This window comes from Pristiophorus japonicus, chromosome 4 (genome assembly GCF_044704955.1).
Source record: "Pristiophorus japonicus isolate sPriJap1 chromosome 4, sPriJap1.hap1, whole genome shotgun sequence".
In the NCBI taxonomy this organism is placed as follows: Eukaryota; Metazoa; Chordata; class Chondrichthyes; family Pristiophoridae; genus Pristiophorus; species Pristiophorus japonicus.
The window spans coordinates 193,166,409-193,188,912 of NC_091980.1; the positions used below are offsets into that span (position 1 = coordinate 193,166,409).

The 22,504-nt window shown below is 42.1% G+C and overlaps 1 protein-coding gene across 3 annotated transcripts in view; it reads left to right on the forward strand.

Moving 5' to 3' along the window:
• The window catches only part of zfyve26 (zinc finger, FYVE domain containing 26), a 121,248-nt gene that overhangs the window by 89,734 nt on the left and 9,010 nt on the right, over window positions 1–22,504 (forward strand). For all 3 annotated transcript variants that reach the window (XM_070878970.1, XM_070878971.1, XM_070878972.1), the window contains exons 29-40: window positions 100–236; window positions 2,123–2,151; window positions 2,240–2,376; window positions 4,370–4,590; window positions 6,328–6,475; window positions 7,338–7,547; window positions 10,095–10,310; window positions 11,498–11,695; window positions 11,786–11,991; window positions 13,036–13,174; window positions 13,326–13,385; window positions 19,916–20,098. In XM_070878970.1, the coding sequence (XP_070735071.1) occupies window positions 100–236; window positions 2,123–2,151; window positions 2,240–2,376; window positions 4,370–4,590; window positions 6,328–6,475; window positions 7,338–7,547; window positions 10,095–10,310; window positions 11,498–11,695; window positions 11,786–11,991; window positions 13,036–13,174; window positions 13,326–13,385; window positions 19,916–20,098 (1,884 nt within the window). The remainder of the gene's footprint in view (window positions 1–99; window positions 237–2,122; window positions 2,152–2,239; window positions 2,377–4,369; window positions 4,591–6,327; window positions 6,476–7,337; window positions 7,548–10,094; window positions 10,311–11,497; window positions 11,696–11,785; window positions 11,992–13,035; window positions 13,175–13,325; window positions 13,386–19,915; window positions 20,099–22,504) is intronic.

The window sequence follows — 22,504 nt, forward strand, 5'->3', positions numbered from 1 at the left end:
GAATTTTGAAAGTGTTGTTCATTAGTTTGCCGGACCTTAATACAGCATTGTTTCAATAATTGTATTGCACGTTAACATATAACATTCTTTCTTGACCAGTTCAATAGACGACATCACTGCAGGCGTTGCGGTCGTGTTGTTTGCCAGTCGTGTTCAACAAACAAAATGGTGGTTGAGGACTGCAGGGAGTGCCCAGCACGAGTTTGTGACCAGTGTTACAGTTATTATCATATAACGTAAGTCATGTCTCAACTATAGTCTTGATTTCAGATGCGACAACAACAATACATGTAGTGTCTGGGAGATAACTGTGCTTACTTCTGAAGCACTGCTTTGCTAGCAGTGACCACTTGTATTTTGTGCATCGTGATAACCTGGTGAAAATCAGTTCTGCTCAAGTATTCCACCAAGAAAAAACAATCAAAGCTGTATTACTTTTAAATTGTATATATTGGGTTTTCTAGTTTAGGAATGATAAAATAATATGCAAAGTTTTGAAGTGTGTTTTTAAAATGATAAGAATTATGGAACTTAACACCATATCCTCACCCAAGAGTTCTTCAAAAGTCTGTTTTTAAAAAAAGTAATTGAACTCTCTCCTGCACGATGTACACCAGTAAACTGATGACCAGCGGCTCATGTTTCCCTTTTAGTGATTTAATATTTCAAAAAACTTTTTGGTTACTTTTTTAAAAAATTCTGAAGTTGAAGCTTTATTTTTCACATCAGTACTGTAACACACTGTTACTGCTTTATTGCACAGCTTCACAGACTGGTAAGACATGGATTATACCTGTAAATCGACACTGTACATCTTTTGCTGAAGCATCACCATTGAAAAGAAAACTAATACTGAATGTAGTGTTCGTGTTTCTAAAGCAGACATTTATGTGATGGTGATTTAAAGTGAAATCTGCTGCACCATTCTGTTTTGGTGCTGTTGTTTGTTATGATTTCTTCACGTATTCCACAACTAATTGTGCTTGCTGCATCTACTGTAACTGATATCTTAGGTAGACAAAAGAATGGTTTTATTACACTATTAGATCTTGCATGGATGGCATTGCTTGCTCTGTTAGATAATACATTGCTGTGTAACAATAATAATGTTACCAAAGTGTAACACAAAATGTGTTACTGTAAAATAGAAGCTCCTTCACAGAGAGACCATTATGTGGCAGGAGCTGAGAGGTGGTGGGAACAAGGATGCCAGGAGTGGGGGCAGGAGCTGGGAGGCTTATTGGAATTGGGGTTGACATTTTGATTGTGGGACTGTGAGTGGGCCAAGATTTAATAGTGGTGGCAGGGAGTAGGACTGAGATTGTGGCCAGAGAATACACCAAGTGTAACCTTCAGGTGAATTGGGTTTAGGGTGTGGGGAGAATTGGACCAGGGCATATTGACATGATTCAGTCCCAGCAGTCATACGTTATGTCTTTTTTTATATGGTTAAATTATAAATTCTTGTATCTATATTTAAAATGGAAATTGCCTATGTAAACTTGGCACACAGTGCCTTCACTGATAGGAGAGTGTAATTAAAGCATGCTTTCCATACCCCATGATAGTTCGGGGACATTGAGGCCACCTTTAGAGCCCTCACTACTGTCATGGCTAAGATCTGTAAATAGCACAGACTGGAGATTGAGCTTTGGATTTTGTTGCATTGTATGGCTCAGTACCACACCTCTTGATTCATTTACTCCTGCTTCCCCAGTCAGTAGGGTGTTTATTCTCTTTGAAAAAGCATGTCCTCGTACATCTATTTGCCAGAGCATTAAAGAACAATTCCACAGTTAAGGCATGGTCTTCCTCTTGGAACTGTTCATTAGTATTCAGTCTCCAGAAATTGTGGATGGATGCTTTTTTTTATTGACGAAGAATTCAGTGTTATCTTTTTTAATAACCGGCATATGTTTCATGCTGCTCTTCTGTGAATTTAGCTTATTTACAAGAGTCATGAATTTGTAAGTGAAGTACTGTACAGTTTTAACGACATTAATGTTTTCAGAATTGTCTTGAAATTTATCAGTTATTTTATATTCAATGTCATATGATACATAAATATATTCTGCACATTATTTTATCATTTTTGTTCACTATTTGTTTTTATTTCCTGTAGTGAAAAAGAACAACTAGATCTAGGAGAAGGTGAGCAACACCAATAGTTTGTAAAAATATTCTGATTTGTTTTCCTAGCTTAATGACCGATGTGTAAAATTAGATTTCTGTGTATTAGACGCCATAAGTTGTGATGATGGTGGCTCGGATCTTGCTGTAGCATTACAGATGCCGCGGGTGGCAGAAATACATTGGAACCTGACTCTGAGCGAAAATGAGAATGAAAATGAGCGCAGTGAGTTTTTCTACGAGCAGGTGAGAGATATAAAGCTGTTGACTTCCTGGTCTCGTTCCTTTATTATACTTTATTGCAGGAGTTACAATTTCAGTTAGATGCAGTTTCTGGAATATGAACATCAGATGCATTTTACAACCATAACAAATGCAGCTTGCTTTTCAAGGTGTTCCAAAGCACTTCACAGCCTGTGCAAGCAATTTGATTACGACACCAAATGTGGTTTACAACATGCTCCATTTGTTGCATTTGACCAAGTGCAGACAGACACAATGTCTTTGAGCAGTGGACATACAGAGAAATAAATATTACCGCTTTTCCCCGTAGACAGGTAACCTGCGTTGATCCTTTTCGATCCCAACTCTCTCTGCAAATTGTTAAGGAAAGCTTATAACACTGTCATAGAATCATAGAAATTTACAGCACTGAAGGAGGCCATTTCGGCTCATTGTGTCCGCGCTGGCCGACCCAGTCTAATCCCACTCTCCAGTTCTTGGTCCGTAGCCCTGTAGGCTATGGCACTTTAAGTGCACATCCAAGTATTTTTTTAATGTGGTGAGGGTTTCTGCCTCTACCACCCTATCGGGCAGTGAGTTCCAGACCCCCACTATCTTCTAGGTGAAAACATTTCCCCTCATATCACCTCTAAACCTCCCCCCATTGCTGATTCATTCTGGCAAGACAAGTTAACAAGGCCTCCAGAAAGGAAATATTTCCTACAAAACAACAGATGCCACCATATTTACCATCCTGTCCTATGATCCCACTTCCTATCTCAAGACTTTCTTGACTATTTCATTTCACAATGTGGCCACAAAAAGAAGTCAAGAGGCACGAATCACACATCCTGAACTTTCAGCAAAAACTAAACAGCAGTGTCAGCTAAATTGTATCCTGATGCATTAAACCCTGAAGCATCCTGGGAAAGGGCAACTTTAACCATTTCATTATTTCTAGCTACAGTAAATCTATAAGTAAAAATAAACCAAAAACTTTTATCATGAGATGAAACCAAATCCTAATCCTACGTATATATGTATACACAGCGAAGGCTATCTTACTCCTGTCAATTAATTTTTTAAGTGAATTCACTTTTGTTTCATAGCCATTTGCACACAAAAAGGTCCCACAAACAGCAACCATGACCAGCTAATCTGTTTTTTGTGGTGTTGGTTGAGGGATAAATATTCGACAGACACTGGGAGAATTCACTGCTTCTTTTTGAATAGTGTCTTTAGACCGTACAGGTGCAGCGTCGAGAATCCGGAGTGTTCCGGAATCCGGGACGATCGGTGGCAGGGTTGTCCGGAATCCGTAAAGTGTTCCGGAATCCGGACCCGACGACCCTGCCGACCTCGAGCCTCGCCTTGCCCTGCTCGCCTCACCGCTGCTGCCCTTACCTCCTCGGCGGGGCTGGCCCAACGACAATCACCTCGGCAGGGCCCCACCCGACCTCCTCCTCGATGGGCCCCAGCTGGCCTGACGACCTCCTCAGTGGGCCCCAGACGGCCCGAACAGCTCCTCGGCAGGTACCCCCCTCCCCTTTCTGACATTCCGAAATCCGGAAATGCCCGAACCTGGGTAAGACGATCGAAAGTCCGGAAAAGCCCTGAATCCGGAACGGACTCAGTCCCGAGGGTTCCGGATTTTAGGCGCTGCACCTGTATGTACTTACTTGAACAGGGAAACAGCTCCTTGGTTTAATGGGAAGCCCCAACAATGCAGCACTCATTCAATATGGCAATAAAATGCCATCCTAGATTATGTGCCCATATCTTAAAATGTGGTTTCTGACTCAGGTGTGAGTACTACCACTGAGCTGAGCTGGCACTTAAAGCATAGTAAAACATATGACAACATTTAGTGTTGAAGGCACTTTCACCACTTTGCAGCTTGTTTCAGACTGGGTATCGAAAAAGACTTGGGAGCAAGTTGCTTAGTGAAGAATAACAGAAAACCTATAGAAATGAGGGCAATAAATGAAAATGTGAAAACTGTTGTAATATTTCACAGGCTCCCAGTGCTTCCTTGTGCATTGCTATCCTGAATCTGCATAGTAATAGTATGGTGTGTGGCCATCAGCTGATAGACCACTGCAGCAAATTGTCTCGAGCATTAACGAACCCAGAAGTGGATGCCTGTCTCTTAATGGACATCATGAAACAACTCCTTTTCAGTGCTAAGATGATGTTTGTGAAAGCAGGAAGGAGCCAGGACTTGGCCCTTTGTGACAGGTGAGTCACATTGTCATTACCCCAGGTTTAGAAATACTATAATTGGAAACTGGGATGCTCTTTATGTAAAATAAATCTGTCCCATTAAAGGTTGGTGCAGTGGATCTCCAGCATTCTGTGACCTATCCACAATTCCTCACGCAGCCACTTAAATTAATTCTGAATATTTGAAATGCTGAGATACCCCACTCTCGTTTGCCAAGTGGTTCAGTAAGATCACTGTGTGGCACCGAGCCATTTTGACCAGGAAGCCTCACGACCAGATTTGTGCTGAACTCAGCAAGGGTAGCAATCGGGGGTGTTGTTCAGCCACTCCAGAGAAGGCAAGGGAGAAAAATTAGCCTTGTTTTCTTCTGATCCAGCAAGCTCTGCTGGAGGTGTGTGGATGTTGGATGAAGACAGATCAAGGTTGGTTATATTGAACATAGTGTGTGCTGAAGCTATAACTAAGTCCACACTTGCACATGCAGAATGGCCATTTATTGCAATACTGCAGGGCTGCTGCTGCTCTCACCGCCCTTGGATCCCTGCACCAATATAGCTTGCAGGCATCAAGGGAGTAAATGAGGAGGTAAATAGTGAATGTCTTAAGTTTTGGTGGTATTGAATTCTACAACAAACAAGCAAAAGAGCAGACTGCACAATTGCTGTCTCTTGTATTGTGTGTGCAACAAACAAGGCTGCCGTTAAGCAAGATTTTATTTTGCGAGTACAGAGTGTGGTACAATGGTTTATTCAATGCTCATTCAGTTTCGGCCTTTGCCCAGATGTTGGCTCACCTTATTGCCTTGTTCTTTATTAGCACCTTGTCATGCACATTTTTCAATCTTTATTCATTCACCCCCCACAAACCCATAGCATGCTTACAGTCATGCTCCTGAGTCATCTTTAAGCAGGAATCATTTGAGTAATTAGAAACTCTGATGCTAACAGTAAACAATTCTTGTTTTTGCCCAAACCGGTTCTGGTTGTGTTGGAAATATATCTAAATCAAGCTTCAAGCAACGAGTGTTAGTTTTCCTGAGTATACTATGGACAAGAAGTTTGTCGTCTTCTCAATTGAATCAACTATTGAAGTGTAGATTTTGCTTGGCAGTCTTAGTCCATTCAGGAAAGTAGCAAACAGCCTCTGCGAAAGTATTATTTAGTCATGGGTAAAATTCACATTCAGTCTTGTTTGAAGTCTAAATTTCAAGCATTTAAAGTTCTGTCAACAAAAGAGAAATATTCAGATAACTGAATGAAATGTAGCTGTAAGAACGAACTTGCATTTATATAGTGCTTCATCACATTCTCAGATGTCTCGAAGCGCACCACAACCAATTAATTACTATTGAAGTGCAGTCTCTATTGCTTCTCTACATCATAACAATGATTCCACTTCAGAAGTAGTTCATTGTTTGTGAAGCACTTTGGGATGCCCTGTATACACAACACAAGTTATTTGCGAGGAATTGCAATGAGGTAGAGACAGACGTGTTGTGAACCCCACACCTCAGTCATGCCAGAAACTTTGAAGAGTTTCCGTCTGTGTAGCTTCCCATGTGCAACATGGTGACCCTGAAGAGCTTGCCTGAGTGTGACTCCACTTGCAAATGTATGGAAAATCTCTGGCATTTTTCTATGAATTTGCTACCTTACGAAATAGGAACCAGAACAAGTTCTTCAATAAGGTGTGTATTTCTTGTAGAAGTGCTCATTCAAGCTTAATTTTCTGGTTTTTATTACTTCATGTAGTTATATCAGCAAGGTGGATGTAGTGAAGATTTTAGTTGCTGCTAACTACCAGGATGTGCCTTCTCTTGAACAAATCCTTAAACCAGCAGCCATCACAAGACTGAGAAATAAGCTTTTGGAAACTGAATACTATGCACTGGCTGTTGAGGTATGTGAAGAGATGTCTTATTTTTTTTTAAAAAGAGAAGATTTTGGAATTCGGAAATGTATTTAGTATCTGATAAAACTATAATGGTTGTGGAGATATTAAAATACTGGGAAATTGTGTCTCTAAGTGGTTCTTGCAATGGTATTCAAAAACTTCACATCAGATGATTATCTTTAGAATTGTAGTCACTGTTGCTATATAGGCAAATGTGAGAGCTAATTTGCACACAATAAAACTTCATAAACAGCAATGAGATGAATGGCCAGTTAATGCATTTTTGTGGGTATTGGTTGGAGTGATTTTGACCAGACAATAGAGCTCCCTACTCCTCTTCACAGCGTTCCATGGGATTTTTTATGTCCACCTGAGCAGCAAGACAAGGTTTTGACTTCACATATCATCCAGAATACGGTACCTCTGACAATACAGCACTCCCTCAGCCATGCACTGAAATGTCACTGTAGATTACACACTCAATTCATGTATTGTGGTTTGAGTCCACAGCCTTCTGACTGAAAGCTGAGCGTTCTGCCAACCTGTCAATGGTACACTAGGCTTTAGCTACTGGGAAAGTGTCAATCCAGCTTCTGAACTAACCGTTTAACCCAGTGCAAAGCCTGTCAATGCAGACTAACCTCTTTTAAACCAAGTTCCAGGATGTTTTGTATCTGATCTTGTAAATAACTTATGTTACTTCCTTTTTGAGTTGGATTTCAACGGTAATATTTTTGAGAGATGTTCTGTTTTAGAAATGCAAAGCAATTACTTTAAGAATTTTAATTTTGACAAAGTTATTTAATTATTCCTATTGTTCAGTTTGTATTGGGACTATTTGGTGATGTTGACTGCTTTCACTTTTTAGGTTTCAACTAAGAGTGGACTGGATCCAGGTGGAGTCTGGCATGCTTGGGGGATAGCCTGCCTCAAAGTGGGAAATCTCTCTGCAGCTCGGGAGAAATTCAGTCGCTGCTTAAAGCCACCTTTCGACCGAAACCAACTGTCTCTCGGCCCACCACTCTTGAAAGAAATAGTGCAGCACCTAGAGACATCTGTTAAACCAGTCTTGCCTGCGGTAATGAGCTTTTTATTTTACAGCAGCTTCTAAATATTATAAACCTGGTAATGTGCAAATTATGTCACTATTTTTGCTTTGACAAATGCTATCCTCTTAGACTTTTGACATGACATGTCAATTGTTTATCTTTACAAAATGGTTCCCTTTCATACCTACGTTGAGCATAAATGGTCATTACCAGAAGTGAAACTGAGTAATCCAAGTCACATGTCTATATTGCACACTTTCAGAATATGGGATTTAATAGATCCATCAGTAGGAAATGGACATACTTCAGGATTCCTTTGCCTTAAATCACCACAGCATATTTACTTTGTTATTTAATTAAATATAGGATGAAAAATGGTAGAACACAGAGGCACAATGTAAACATGAATACAGGTTGAGCATCCAAAATCCAGAGTGCCAGAATACGGACCGATTGGTGGCAGGGTGGTCCGGAATCTGTAAAATGTTCGGGAATCCGGACCCGCCGGCCCTGCCGACCTCGGACTTAACCTCCACTCGCCTCGCCTCACCGCCGCTGCCCGACCTCAGGCCTCGCCTCACAGCCGCTGCCCCACCTCGGGCCTCACTTCCGCTCGCCTCACCGCCGCTGCCCTTACCTTGGGGCCCCGCCGCTGCCCGACCTCGGGCCTCGCCTTCGCTCGCCTCACCCCACTCGCCGCCGCTGCCCTTACCTCAGGGCCTCTACACTGGCCTGCCCAAACACTTCCACCTCGGCGGCCCCGCCTGAACTCCTCCGCCTCGGCGGCCCCGCCTGAACTCCTCCGCCTCGGCGGGGCCCGCCCGAACATCACCACGGAGGCATGGCCCGTCCGACGACCTCCTGGACGGGGCCGGTGACCCGAACAGCTCCCCGGCGAGCCCCCCCCCCCCCCCCCCACCGTGACATTCCAAAATCCTGAAATACCCGAACTTGGGCTCGGGTGTTTCCGGATTCGTGACATCAGAAAGATGTTCCAAGTCCAGAAAAACACAAAATCCGGAACGGCCTCGGTATAATGTGCAGCTTGGAAAGGTACAACAGATTTGCTAAACATAAGGAAAAGTGGATAAAATAGAGGCACTTGGGAGAGGATTTCCTTCTCTGGGGTGTCTAGGCTTATGGGCCAGTTCCTGTGAAAGAGTGAAATTAAGGCAACCACTCCTGTCCAAAAGTTCAAGTTTCTCGTGTGTTTAATACGGAGAAAATCTCAGTGAATAAGGAATGTATTTCAGGAGGTGGAAATGTGCAAGCTTATACATGAGCATCATAGATGATTATTTCTAGACTCTACTGTGTGTTGGTGGAAAAGTAAAGATGATGGGTAAGAGTTTCCGCTTTAACGCCATTAGTAATCTGGTTGCAAATGTGTTCAAAATTGCGGTAGTTTTTCGAAGTGAAGTTATGGTTCAAGTTTCTGCTCTAACTCATTTGCCTGATCACAAAAGTAAAATCTTCCAGGATCCAGCGCAATCAAGCTGGCGAGTTCTAGGGGGTGAAATTCCATTGCACCCTGTTTGTGGCAGTAACATCTGGGAGGCGGGACATTTTGCACCGGTCGCAGAAGTTCCGCCCCACTCGCGAACATCAGGTTACCGCTGCTGAAAGGAAGTGGAGCATAAAATAACGCGCACCACTTCCTTTCTGTGGCGCTAGCGGACGTGTAAGGAACTGGGCGCAGTGCTACGCACTGGGTCGTGTAGCACTGCCATGTAGGTGGGGCCCAAGCTGCAGACTCTCTACTGGAAAAATGATACTCCCTGGACCACTGGGGAGCGGGGATGCCATGCCAACAGCCCAGTACTCGAGCAGAGTGCCGGGCTAAACGATCACGGCACGGACCCCGCATTGATAGCAACAATGGGGCGCTCATAAAAATCGACAATTCATTTTTAAATGGCTGCCACCTCCCCATTAACTATCGCCCCGGGAAGGGCCTGCAGCCCGGTTCACGTCCCCTGAAGCTGTCACTGGCATTGTCTGGCGCAGTTTCAGGGGGCATTCCCCAATTATTGTTCTGGGGCAATAACGGGGCGTTAGGAACGGTGATGATGTTGTCATTGCCGGCGCAGCGGAGCGGGACGCTACGGCTTACCGCCACTAAACTCCTGCGGAATTTCGAGGGAGTCGTTAGCAGCGCTGTGCGCGGGCGATAAGCCATTTGTGCCAACGGGAAGCGCAAATGACCCGAATTTCTAGGCTATAGAAGGTAATTATTTTTTACGCTTGCATTAAAAAAAATCCTTGATATATTGAAGAGTGATAATCTAGTGCAGTTTTATTAATACAGCCTAAAAGTTGATTATCACAAAAAGATGAGAATTTTTAATAAGAGTATCTAGTTCACCACCTGTAAGTGACCTGATTTTAAATAACTTAAATGTTTTTTAAACTAACGTAAAAGATTGCGGAAACTTGATTTGCTCTGTATGTAACTTGTGCTTGTAATTTCTTGATCTTTTGTACTGGTTTGGCCGATTTCCGGCGAACCTAGTGGAAACTCTACCCCGCTATTTCTGATGGGGTTATGTTTATTTCCATTTATACGTAAACAACAGGATGACGACATTCTTGCCTCACTGAGAGAACTGGAGGTTACTCTGAAGTTTGAAGGTGGAGGCTTTGAAATTATGGGGGACGGAAAGATCAAGCAACAAGCCTTTTACCAGGAGTGTCTGTTCTACTTACAAATTTATGGCACTAACTTGGCCATCATTAGTTTTTATATGAGACACAACTGCACAAGAGAAGCACTGCAGCACCTGCTGGATAAGGTAAGGCATTGCTGTTGCCAGATTTGGATTAATGTTTTACCATACAATGCTGCATGCATATTGTATAAAATTGCTTTGGTGTACAAATGATTAGTGCTGTGTTGCAATGATGATCCACGAGTATTGATGACGTGGATTCAGCTGCAGGATTTTCCAGCCAAGGACAGAGACAGGATGCAGGTTACCTCCCCGCTTTCTCAACTGGTGAATATTAGGACACCCACAAATAGGAGAAAGCAATTTAAAATGAAATTCTTAAGAGTATTTTTAAAAAATAAATTACTTGGTGAGATGTGGCAGGACAACTTCCAAATTAGTTTCCCCTGAATCTCAAGGTTCATCATCATTATAGGCAGTCCCTCGGAATCGAGGAAGACTTGCTTCCACTCCTGAAGTGAGTTCTTTGGTGGCTGAACAGTTCAATACAAGAGCCACAGACTCTGTCACAGGTGGGACAGATAGTCGTTGAGGGAAAGGGTGGGTGGGACTGGTTTGCCGCACGCTCTTTCCGCTGTCTGCGCTTGTTTTCTGCATGCTCTCGGTGTTGAGACTCGAGGTGCTCAGCGTCCTCTCGGGTGCACTTCCTCCACTTAGGGCGGTCTTGGGCCAAGGTTATTGGTATTAGCTAAAGCGCATAATCCATTTGTGGGGGTGTCCAAAGCTAGAAGTCATAAATATAAGATAGTCAATAATAAATTCAATAGGGAATTCAGGACGAACTTCTTTACCCAAAGAGTGGTTAGAATGTGGAACTCGCTACCACAAGAAGTAGTTGAGGCAAATGTTGATAGGGTTAGCTGAAGAGGGGTGGGTGGAGACTCGAGTGGAGTATAAATGCCGGCATAAACCAATTGGGCCGAATGGCCTGTTTCTGTGCTGTAGATCGATGTATACCTGGTTAGGACCAATTGTTTCTGACTTTGAGGTAAACAGAAAAACCATAATGATGGAAATCTGAAATAAAAAGAGAATATGCTACAAATGAACAGGTCAATCAGCAAGCTGAAAGAGATGGCTAGGTTGGTGTTTCAGTTGTAACACTTCATCAGAACGAAACTTTCTTTTGCAGATACTTACTGGCCTGCAGTGTTTTTCCAGAATTTTCCATGCTTAATTCACTGTTTCTAATTTAGTTTTGGTCGAAGTGCAGACTTATATTTTGGATGGTGTATACTTCTCACTTTCAGGGTTGCCCTGAAGAAGTGTTCATACAAGGGATTTTCATACCAAGTTATGAAACTGGAAAACTGCATGCTTTAGAAAACTTGATGGAACATCTGGATCCAAGCTTGGAGAGATGGAGTTGCCACCTGATTGCATCCTGTAAACATTTGCAAACAAGGAGTTTCTTCAACATTCTGTACGATCTGCAGCGTTTTATGAAGGTAGTTGCAATTTTTGACTTGTGTATGAGCCCTTTTCAGATGGACTTTTGTAGATGTATAGAGCAATATGTTGTAATGTGTTTATTTCAGGACCACATGCGAGCAGCAATGACATGCATCAGGTTTTTCAGCCACAAAGCAGAATCGTATAGTGCACTGGGAGCCAAACAAGGTTGGCTGATAGAAGCTAAAGGTCACCTGAAAACATATTTGCAGGAGGTATCCAGCCGCAGCTCGTCGAGAAAGAAAATTGCCAGTTCTTTTCGCAAGAAAATGTCTGCGGCGGATGTCTCAAGGTAGTTGGATAAAATCTGTAGGGCTAATAATTTGGTAAGAAAACTTTAAAATACATACATTAGATATACACAGACACAAGCAAGCAAGTGACCTGCAGCAGCTGTGCTCAGAAATGCTCAAAACATTCTTATTGCAGCTCTCAAAATATGCTGAAAAATTCTGCAAAATTATCACAGTAGCTTTCTTAACCTCGGAATAGGTAGCTGTCATTACCATTGCTAACTCACATCTATTTCTAATAAACCTGTTTCTGGTCTAATAAGATAGGAGAAAATTACGATAGCCAATGGAACTAAAACAGACCAACTTCTCCTGTACTGTTAATATGGTGGTTTTCTTTACTCTGGTGATGAAACTCTGGGAGAGCGGTGTGTGCACCATTTATTGTTTGTATAAAAAAAAGGAACTTCCTGACTTCTCCCACTGTCAGAGAAAACCTTACTGATTGGTATCAGCAAAGTTACCACCCTCAGAGTATGGGATGAAGCAAAAGGGACAAAAATCACAATTCCTTCTTAATCATTGGATCAATATCTTTGAACTCCCTACCTAACCGTTGTGGGATCACCATCACCACAAGAACAGCAGCAGTTCAAGGAAGAGGCCCACCACCGCTGCCTTAGGGTAACTAGGGTAAGGCAATAAATGTAACCGTGCCAGCATCACCCACCTACTGAGAACAAATTTTAAAAAGACTTTGATCAGTTCGACTGGCAGCATCTAGGTTGTAGTTTGGTCACCTGCACCTCACCTATGCCACGAAGAGGACATTCAGTACTCACCAGGTCTTTGCTATTTGGATTTTTTTTTAAAGGGTTAGAAAAGTATAATAAACGCACCTTTTCTTCGTGTCATGATGAAACTCAATAGTTTACCAGTTTTGATTGAGCTGCTATTAGAGTAAAGCCATTACAAAAGATGAATCCCAGGCTACATGTCCATGTAATTTACAAATTGCTTCTGACCAGCCATAAATCCAGAGCTACGTGTTGCGTGCCATTTGAACTTGTAGTTACCAGAATCTTTTTGCATAACTATTACAGGTACATAAACACAATTGAGCTGCAGATTGAAGTAACCAAGTTCCTGCATCGGTGCGAGAGTTCAGGGAGTTCAAGGATTAGTGGACCTCCTGCCAATCTCTTTGGGAATAACAAAATGAAGACGGAGGTTGCATGCAAGGTATGTTGTCTTGATGCATTGTGTTTTGAAACATTATTCACACGGACACACATAAAGACACCAATAAACCAGAACCATTTTTGTATGTCGCTGTAATATATTGATCTAGCTGTCAATAATATGTCACTGGTACCTATGTTCTCTGCCGCAGGTTCTGCTTGGAGGCAAAAATATTGAAGAAGGTTTTGGAATTTCTTTCAGAGTTATTCAGGTAATTAAAATGCTCTTTTCCATAATATAGTTGAAGAAATCCTTGCATTTATATAGCACCTTCACGACCACCGGATGTTCTAAAGTGCTTTACAGCCAATGAAGTACTTTTGAAGTGTAGTCACTGTTGTAATGTAGGAAATGTGACAGCCAGTTTGTGCACAGCAAGTTCCTACAAACAGCAATGTGATAATGACCAGATGATCTATTTTAGTGATATTGATATGAGGTGTAAATATTGGCCAAGATACCGCGGATTACTTCCCTGCTCTTCGAAATAGTGCCATGGCATCTTTTACGTCCACCTGAGAGCACAGAAGGTTCCAGGTTTAATGGGCCCAAGTTTCGGCCTCAGTTGCTCCTGATTTTTTGGAGTAACTGATGTAGAACGGATTATCTTAGAAATTCAAATTCTCGGCATTTTGATTGATTTATTGGTTGATTTATTGATTTATTTATCATTTATTATTGATGATGGCTCTTTATTTGTAAAACTGAAGTGTTTAATGTTTGTAAACTTCCCTTTTAAACACCCCTCCCCCCCCACCATTCCCTACGCCTGATTTTCTAAAGTGTAGACAAGGTTTTTTCGAGCGTACAAAAATCTTCACTTACTCCATTCTAAGTTAGTTTGGAGTAAGTTTTCACTCACGAAACTTTGAAATCAGGCGTAAGTGGCTGGACACGCCCCCTTTTGAAAAACAAAATTCTGTTCCAAAGTGAAACTGTTCTAACTGACTAGAACTGGAGCAAACTAAATGACGAGAATTCCGATTTCTAAGATACTCCGTTCTACACCAGTTGCTCCTAAAAATCAGGAGCAAATTATGTGGAAACTTGGGGCCCTAGTCTCATCCGAAAGATGGCACCTCCGACAGTGCACTCAGCACTGCACTGGAGTGTCAGCCTAGATTTTTGTCTCTGGAATGGGACTTGAACCCATGACCTTCTGACCCCGGTGACCTGAGCTGTACAGCTCTGACTGTTGCAGGTTTGATCCCTATTCTGAGTTATTTGATCTCAGTAGTGCAATTAGTCCCCATCTCTGCTGGGGGAAGAAGAAATTAGCCTAAGATTCTACTCCTGAATCCTATTCTGTAGTCTCTGCTGGGAAGGTGTGTATGTATGGACATTAGGTGAGGACATGATGGAGATTTGCTGCCACACCCTCCAATGTCTAAATCTGCAAATCAAGGATGTGCATCTAGTTGAAGCACTGGAGAGCTGCTGGAAGCCATGGAACCATATCCCAGCATGGGACAGTACCTTCAGGAGTGGAACAGAGTAAAAGGAACCTCCTGAAAAATATTGTTCCACAAAAAAAGCAGGTGTGTATCTTTGGTCCAGTGGGGGATCAAGGAGTTAGAAACATAGAAACAGAGAAAATAGGTGCAGAAGTACCTATTCGAGCCTGCACCGCCATTCAATAAGATCATGGCTGATCATTCTCTCAGTGCCCATTTCCTGCTTTCTCTCCATGGCCTTTGATCCCCTTAGCCATAAGAACATAATAAGAACATAAGAATTAGGAACAGGAGTGGGCCATCCAGCCCTCGAGCCTGCTCCGCCATTCAACAAGATCATGGCTGATCTGGCCGTGGACTCAGCTCCACTTACCCGCCCGCTCCCCATAACCCTTAATTCCCTTATTGGTTAAAAATCTATCCATCTGTGATTTGAATACATTCAATGAGCTAGCCTCAACTGCTTCCTTGGGCAGAGAATTCCACAGATTCACAACCATCTGGGAGAAGAAATTTCCTCTCAACTCGGTTTTAAATTGGCTCCCCCGTATTTTGAGACGGTGTCCCCTAGTTCTAGTCTCCCGGACCAGTGGAAACAACCTCTACCTCTATCTTGTCTATCCCTTTCATTATTTTAAATGTTTCTATAAGATCACCCCGCATCCTTCTGAACTCCAACGAGTAAAGACTCAGTCTACTCAATCTATCATCATAAGGTAACCAACCCCCTCATCTCCGGAATCAGCCTAGTGAATCGTCTCTGTACCCCCTCCAAAGCGAGTATATCCTTCCTGAAGAAAGGTGACCAAAACTGCACGCAGTACTCCAGGTGCCACCTCACCAATATCCTGTACAGTTGCAGTAGGACCTTCCTGCTTTTGTATTCCATCCCTCTGGCAATGAAGGCTAACATTCCATTCGCCTTCCTGATTACCTGCTGCACCTGCAAACTAACTTTTTTGGAAAAGAGTTTCATTCCAAAAGAGTTTCATGCACAAGGACCCCCAGGTCACTCTGCACCGCAGCATGTTGTAATTTCTCCCCATTCAAATAATATTCCCTTTTAATGTTTTGTTTTCCCAAGGTGGATGATCTCACATTTTCCGACATTGTATTCCATCTGCCAAACTTTAGCCCATTCGCTTAACCTATCTAAATCTCTTTGCAGCCTCTCTGTGTCCTCTACACAATCCGCTTTCCCACTAATCTTTGTGTCATCTGCAAATTTTGTTACACTACACTCTGTCCCCTCTTCCAGGTCATCTATGTATATTGTAAACAGTTGTGGTCCCAGCACCGATCCCTGTGGCACACCACTTGACCACCGATTTCCAACCTGAAAAGGACCCATTTATCCCGACTCTCTGCTTTCTGTTAGCCAGCCAATTCTCTGTCCATGCTAATACATTTCCTCTGACTCCGCGTACCTTTATCTTCTGTGTGGCACCTTATCGAATGCCTTTTGGAAATCTAAATACACCACATCTATCGGTACACCTCTATCCACCATGCTCGTTAAATCCTCAAAGAATTTCAGTAAATTAGTTACACATAATTTCCCCTTCATGAAAACTTTTTTTTTAAAATTCGTAGCCAATCTTTCCAATTCTTTGTCAAATCACAAACGCCAGAGGTCACCTTGCACACATCAAGGATCACTCTGCGCCAATGCTCTTAGCCAAAAGGCCGAGAGCCATTGCACCGTTCCTGGAAGTACTGCAATACCAGGTTCGTGCCATGGAGGTAGATGGGTCAGGCCCCCCACACACCTCCGTGGAGGTGGATGGGTCAATCCACCCCACCCACCCCTTCATGAATCCATGTTGCGTCTGCTTGATTACACTATTCCTATCTAGATGTCCCACTATTTCTTCCTTAATAATAGCTTCAAGCATTTTCCCCAATACAGATGTTAAATTAACCGGCTTATAGTTACCTGCCTTTTGTCTGCCCCCTTTTTTAAATAGAGGCGTTACATTAGCTGCTTTCCAATCCGATGGTACCTCCCCAGAGTCCAGAGAATTTTGGTAGATTATAACGAATGCATCTGCTATAACTTCCGCCATCTCTTTTAATACCCTGGGATGCATTTCATCAGGACCAGGGGACTTGTCTACCTTGATTCCCATTAGCCTGTCCAGCACTACCCCCATAGTGATAGTGATTGTCTCAAGGTCCTCCCTTCCCACATTTCCGTGACCAGCAATTTTTGGCATGGTTTTTGTGTCTTCCACTGTGAAGACCGAAGCAAAATAATTGTTTAAGGTCTCAGCCATTTCCACATTTCCCATTATTAAATCCCCCTTCTCATCTTCTAAGGGACCAACATTTACTTTAGTCACTCTTTTTCATTTTATATATCGGTAAATGCTTTTACTATCTGTTTTTATGTTTTGCGCAAGTTTACTTTCATAATCCATCTTTCCTTTCTTTATTGCTTTCTTAGTCATTCTTTGCTGTCGTTTAAAATTTTCCCAATCTTCTAGTTTCCAATCTTGAGTTATCATCAGATTTGAAACTTTAAAAAGGAAGCACTGACAGACAAAAAGGAAACCCAAGGCAAATATAAAAAATATATTGAAAAATTACAAAAAGGGAACGCAGAAAAGCTAAGAGGGAGTAAAGCAGAAAATTAGCAAAAAACCCATAAATGGCAATAAAAAGACTTTTGTAGTAAGAGGACACCCAAGGTAGAGAACTGCTAAGAGATAACGGAGGCAGACTGGCAGTGGAGGGGCGGAATGGAAAATATATTAAATAAGCACTTGACTCCTGTTTGCCCAGAGGAGGAGGGTATTGAGATTGTACAACTACGACAAATACTTGGCAGATGTAGTTAAGTGTAGAAGAATGTGAAATATGAAAAGCTATAGAAACTTATAGCCTATTAGTCCATTGTGTCTGTGCTGACGCACAGCTAGAACAGTCTAAAACTAACACATTGGCCTGCTTTCTCCTCACAACCCTCTACTTCAAATGTGTATCCACTTTTCCTTTAAATGTGCAATGACCTCTGCCTCAACCACTCGCTGTTGTGAAACATTCCATCCTCCAGTAGCTCTGTGTAAAGGAATTTCTCTCAACCTTTCTGTTCGCTCTCTTAGTGACAATTTCAAATTGAAAACCCCTCCTCAATGATTTCCCAATCACAGGCAATAGTCTTTCCCTATTCCTCCTATGAAAACTCTTCAATTTTAAAAACCTCTGGTAAATCTCCACTTGGTCTGCTCTGCTCCAGTGATATCGGGCCCAAATTTCCTCTTGAGTTGCACCTTTTTTTGGTGTAACTTGATTTTTCTGGTGTATCTTTTCAGTTGCAAATATGGCCATTTAATTTGCGCCAGTGTAAGTTAGTTAGTTAGGTTTTTTGCTAGGTCAGTTTTTTTTTTCAAAAGGGAGCGTTCCCAGCCACTTACACCATTTATGCCAATTTGGCCCAAAATAAGTTGTACTAAACTAAATTAGGGCAGCGTATGTGTCCACTTTTGTCCGCACAGAAAGACCTTACTTACAGTTAAAGAATCGGCGCAAGTAACTACATTTAAAGCACCACCAAGCACCAAACAAAGCACAAAAAATAATAAGCAATTAATGAACAAATAAAATAGAAGGAACCCTGCCCCTAAAGCACCAAGACCAAAGTAATAAGCAATCAATAAATAACACATAAAATAATAGCAGGAACCCTGCACCTAAAGCACCAAAATCAAACAAATCAAATAAATAACAAATAAAAAATAGAACTCCTACCTTAGGGAATGCAGCGGGCCGCCGATGAAGGAGCCCATTCGGCCAGGGCTAGGGTCGGCGTACTTCGGCCCCTCCCACACAGCCTGCAGCACGCGTTTACCGAAACAGCCTGCCAGGAGCTACTGCACTGCCTAAACCATCCTTGAAATAAACACCAGATATGCCAAATTAGTCCTGATTGTATATGTAGTGACCTCCCAGATTTGATGGGCTAAGGCAGCTGAAGTTGGATGGGGGATGCACAGGATGCCAGAGTACTGGAAGATGCACAGAATGCTAGAGACAAGGCAGGAGAAGCGAGGCTAGAGAAAATTGTGGAGGTGATACAAGGATGAGTTATGGATCGATTTATAGATGAGGATGAAGGATTTAAAATTCAATGAGTTTGGAGACAGAGAACCAGTGCAGGCTAACCAGGACAGAGACGAGGGGCAAATGGGACTTAGCACAAGTCAAGATATGTGCAGTAGAGTTTGGGACGATTTGGTGTTCGGGGCAATTTGGAGTTTAAGGATATGATAAGTTGAAAGGACAGCAAGGATTGCAATCGAGAAAATAAGTCTAGGAGTAATAAAGGTGTGGAGAAAGGTTTTGATGGCAATGGGACTAAAAGTACACACAGATGCAGGAAAAGATGAAATGGGTTGGGAGGGGAGGAGGGAGAGGAAAGGCTGGGCAGCTTTATAAAGTAGAACTCAAACTGGTTTGTTGTTTGCCTCTCAGTTGGCCTCCGTAAAATGCGACTGCACATAGTCATCTTAGGCAGCTTGTCTGTTCTCTGGAAAGGTCCTTTGGCACACTGGACACTCGTAAACAAAGTGCTTCACAATGTGCTGCTTGAACTCAAAGTCCTCCAGGTTGAGCGGGAAGACGACCTCACACACTGGGCACTTTTGGCTGTCAATGCTCTCCTCTTCGATGTCCTGTGAATTCTCCTTGCATCCTGGCTCTGCACCAAGTCAGTGCTCGCACCGGTCTGTGATCCTTCGATATCAGAGTGTGTGGTGGGCCACTCGGCCCAGGATAGGGATGGTGTGCTTTGGCCCCTCCCACACAGCGTCGGGCTGCGAGGAGCTACTGCACATGCGCGTGCACTGCAACGAGCTACTGCACATGCGCTGCACTGCAACGCGCATGTGCAGAGGTCCTGGCACTGTTTTCAGTGCCGGGACCTGGCTCCACCCCCGAATCGAGTTGCCACACTGCGCCACCATCGAGGAAAGGCTGGAGAGCAGCCAAAATGGGTCTGAAGATTTATGGCGCCCTAATCACTCCACAAAAGCGGCGGACCTTTGGTGAGTGTGCCAGAAATTTGTACTGGCCAAAATTGGACCGAAAGTCCCAGTTTGTCAAGTTTCTCTTTCTAACTATAGTTTCCCTTTCTTGGTAACATCTTAAATTTGGTTACTGAAAAGGTTTACGGTTACTGAAAAGGTTTACATTTTTCTAGATTTCTATGCATTCTCACAAAACAGGGAGATTATTGTTGGTCCTGTTTGTATTCCTTACTCCCTATTTATTTTTATTTCCATCCCAGGACTTCCAGTTGGATACAGCTGCTGTATATGATAAAGCTGCAAAACATCTTCTGCAACAGCGCAAGTTCTGTCAAATCAGACAGTTACTGAAATGTGTGAGTGAATCGGGAGTAGCTAGCGGCGACGACACTGATAACCTCCTCATCCGATTTATTGAAGGTGGTGATGAACAGCTGTCACAGGTGAGAACAGTCTAAACTTTATTTTCTTTTAAAAAGTGAGTAAATCATATCCTCTTTCCACCAGAGGATTACATTTGAACATTGTCCTGCAGCCCTTTGGTCTATCCTAATGGACCTATTTCTTCCTCTGTCCCCAGTCACTTGGAATAACAGAAATGATTCTATCTGTTTTTGTGCCACATACTGCCTTGAAATATGGGGCTGCAGTTGAGTAGGAAGTGGCTGCAGTCTGTTTGATCCATCCTTATTTCAATTGGGGGCTTTGGCGAGGACTCCCACTTAAAATTTAAGGAACACACCTAGGGAAGACTCTCGCGGGGTGGGGGGAGGAGGAATTGCTGTATAATTTGGTAATTTGCCAAATAAATGAAATCTAAACTTGCATAAGGTACTGAATTTGCCATAATTCAAAGGGCCAGTGGACGCTTCCCATGCTCATTTTTGGAGTACTACAGCACCTAACTAGGACAGTGCGGCCATCCTGTCTGACTTCAGCATTGAGGTGAGGCTTGAATGTAAATTGTCATCACGAGCACACAATTCTTCCAGTCTTTTATACTTCTCGAGATACAAAAAATAAGTGAGAAAAATACATTGCCAATTTTAGGAAAAGCTCTAGGAAATTCCTCCATATCCATAACGCAGTCAAGCAGGTTCTAGCATTTGTCATGTGTGTTAAAACTTTCCAGGAAATGAGAATAAAAATTAAACCACGAGTTGTCAAAATTTCAGTGAAAATGTTCTTTTTCAATAATTTCACTGATCACATCATCCACGTTCTACTCACTTGAAGTAACAATCATTCACTTCAGTTTACTGGGACTGTTTTAGTTGGAAGTCACTCTTGGAAAATAAAGCATCTGGTATTGATTTTAAACCTTGGGATTTCAAACTGGGATCTACGGACCACAGGGGATTCATGATGGGATCAGGTATCTGTCCATCTGGGGCTGGGCATACTATGATTTATGAGCAAAATGTCTCAAATTCTGTATTAATTATTTTTCTATACTTTTCTCTAATTATTAACTTTCTGGCACATTATTTTTTGCTGCGTACATAAGGAATATTTTCTCCAACGATAGTGCTGTTTTCTTTTGGGTAGCTAACACTTTTAGAAGTTAGGATAAAGGATTCCCGGGAGTGCGTTGATATTTGCAGGGGATCTCCAGGAATGTCAATATTTGTTGACTGACCATACAGGGACAAGTTTGAACATCACGGGGTTTGCAGCCTGTCTCATTATTGCTTTTGAATCTGACACCTATTATGTTCCTGATCTTGACAGCTCTCCATCTGTAAAGTTGCAAGCTTTGCCACATTTGTTCCACGTAGAATGCATAAATTGCAGTGTGAAGAAGCAATGGTGGGGAAAAAACATAATTTAACATTTAAGTTAAATCTCTCCACTAGATCCAGAGCATGCTTCCCGAACAAATTTTTTGGGGAAAAAAACTTTTACCTATGAATTTTAAATTTTTAGCTTCAAGTCAAGTTGGACCCAGACTAGTTTTCTACGTTGCATTCTAATTTTAATTAATGTCACTTTTTTCCCCAGTGCTGCAAATCTGGACATGCTTGCCTTCCTTTGGCTTTTATTTCTCCTACAGTCTTCAGGCTTTTAAAACCCAAGTTTATTGTTTCTTGATTAAAATGAAAATTATGTTTTAAACCTCGCTTGTGTGCTTTAGGCTTTAGCTCTTGACTTTGGTTTCTCAATTTGGGGAAAAAAGTGCTTAGTTAAAAGCAACACTTTTGTGCTGGAAAATTTGGTTTTCTTGTCAGTCAACTGTAGAATAAATAGATTTGTACGAGTATGGCCAATCATGGTACACTTTTTTGTTGCATAATATACATAGATAATAACATTTAGTTTAGAAGCGTGAGTACTTGTCCTGGACTAGGATTTTCATGAAGTCTTTTGCTAGCTTTTCTTTTCACTATCGTAGAACATTAAACTCCCACACACAACTATTTTAATACTGACTTTTAATTAAAAAAAAACAGAAGAATTAATACCCACAGAACAAAATTCAAATCTCCTCTGAAGCAATTAAAAATTTCAAAATATTTATTTTTAAATGTTAAGGAAAATAAGTCCCGTTTTCAGTTGATCTGAATTGATTTTAAGTTGTTTCTGAAGAGACATTTCCTTGAAGATGTCTGTGCTTCCAGTAATCTATCCTACATATCAAAGACCTTTTTTCTGTCTTTACTGCTATGGATCTACAATTTGCACAAGTTGACCACGGCCAGTTAAGATCAAGCTAGTCTGAGCCATAACCTTTGTCTTATGTGAATTTCATCTTTTCAACCCTTACCACTATAGGGAAGAAAATTGCCAGCCAATAATAATGAATATTATTTTCTCCATTTTCTTTCTTTCTGAGCTTCATATTCAGTGAC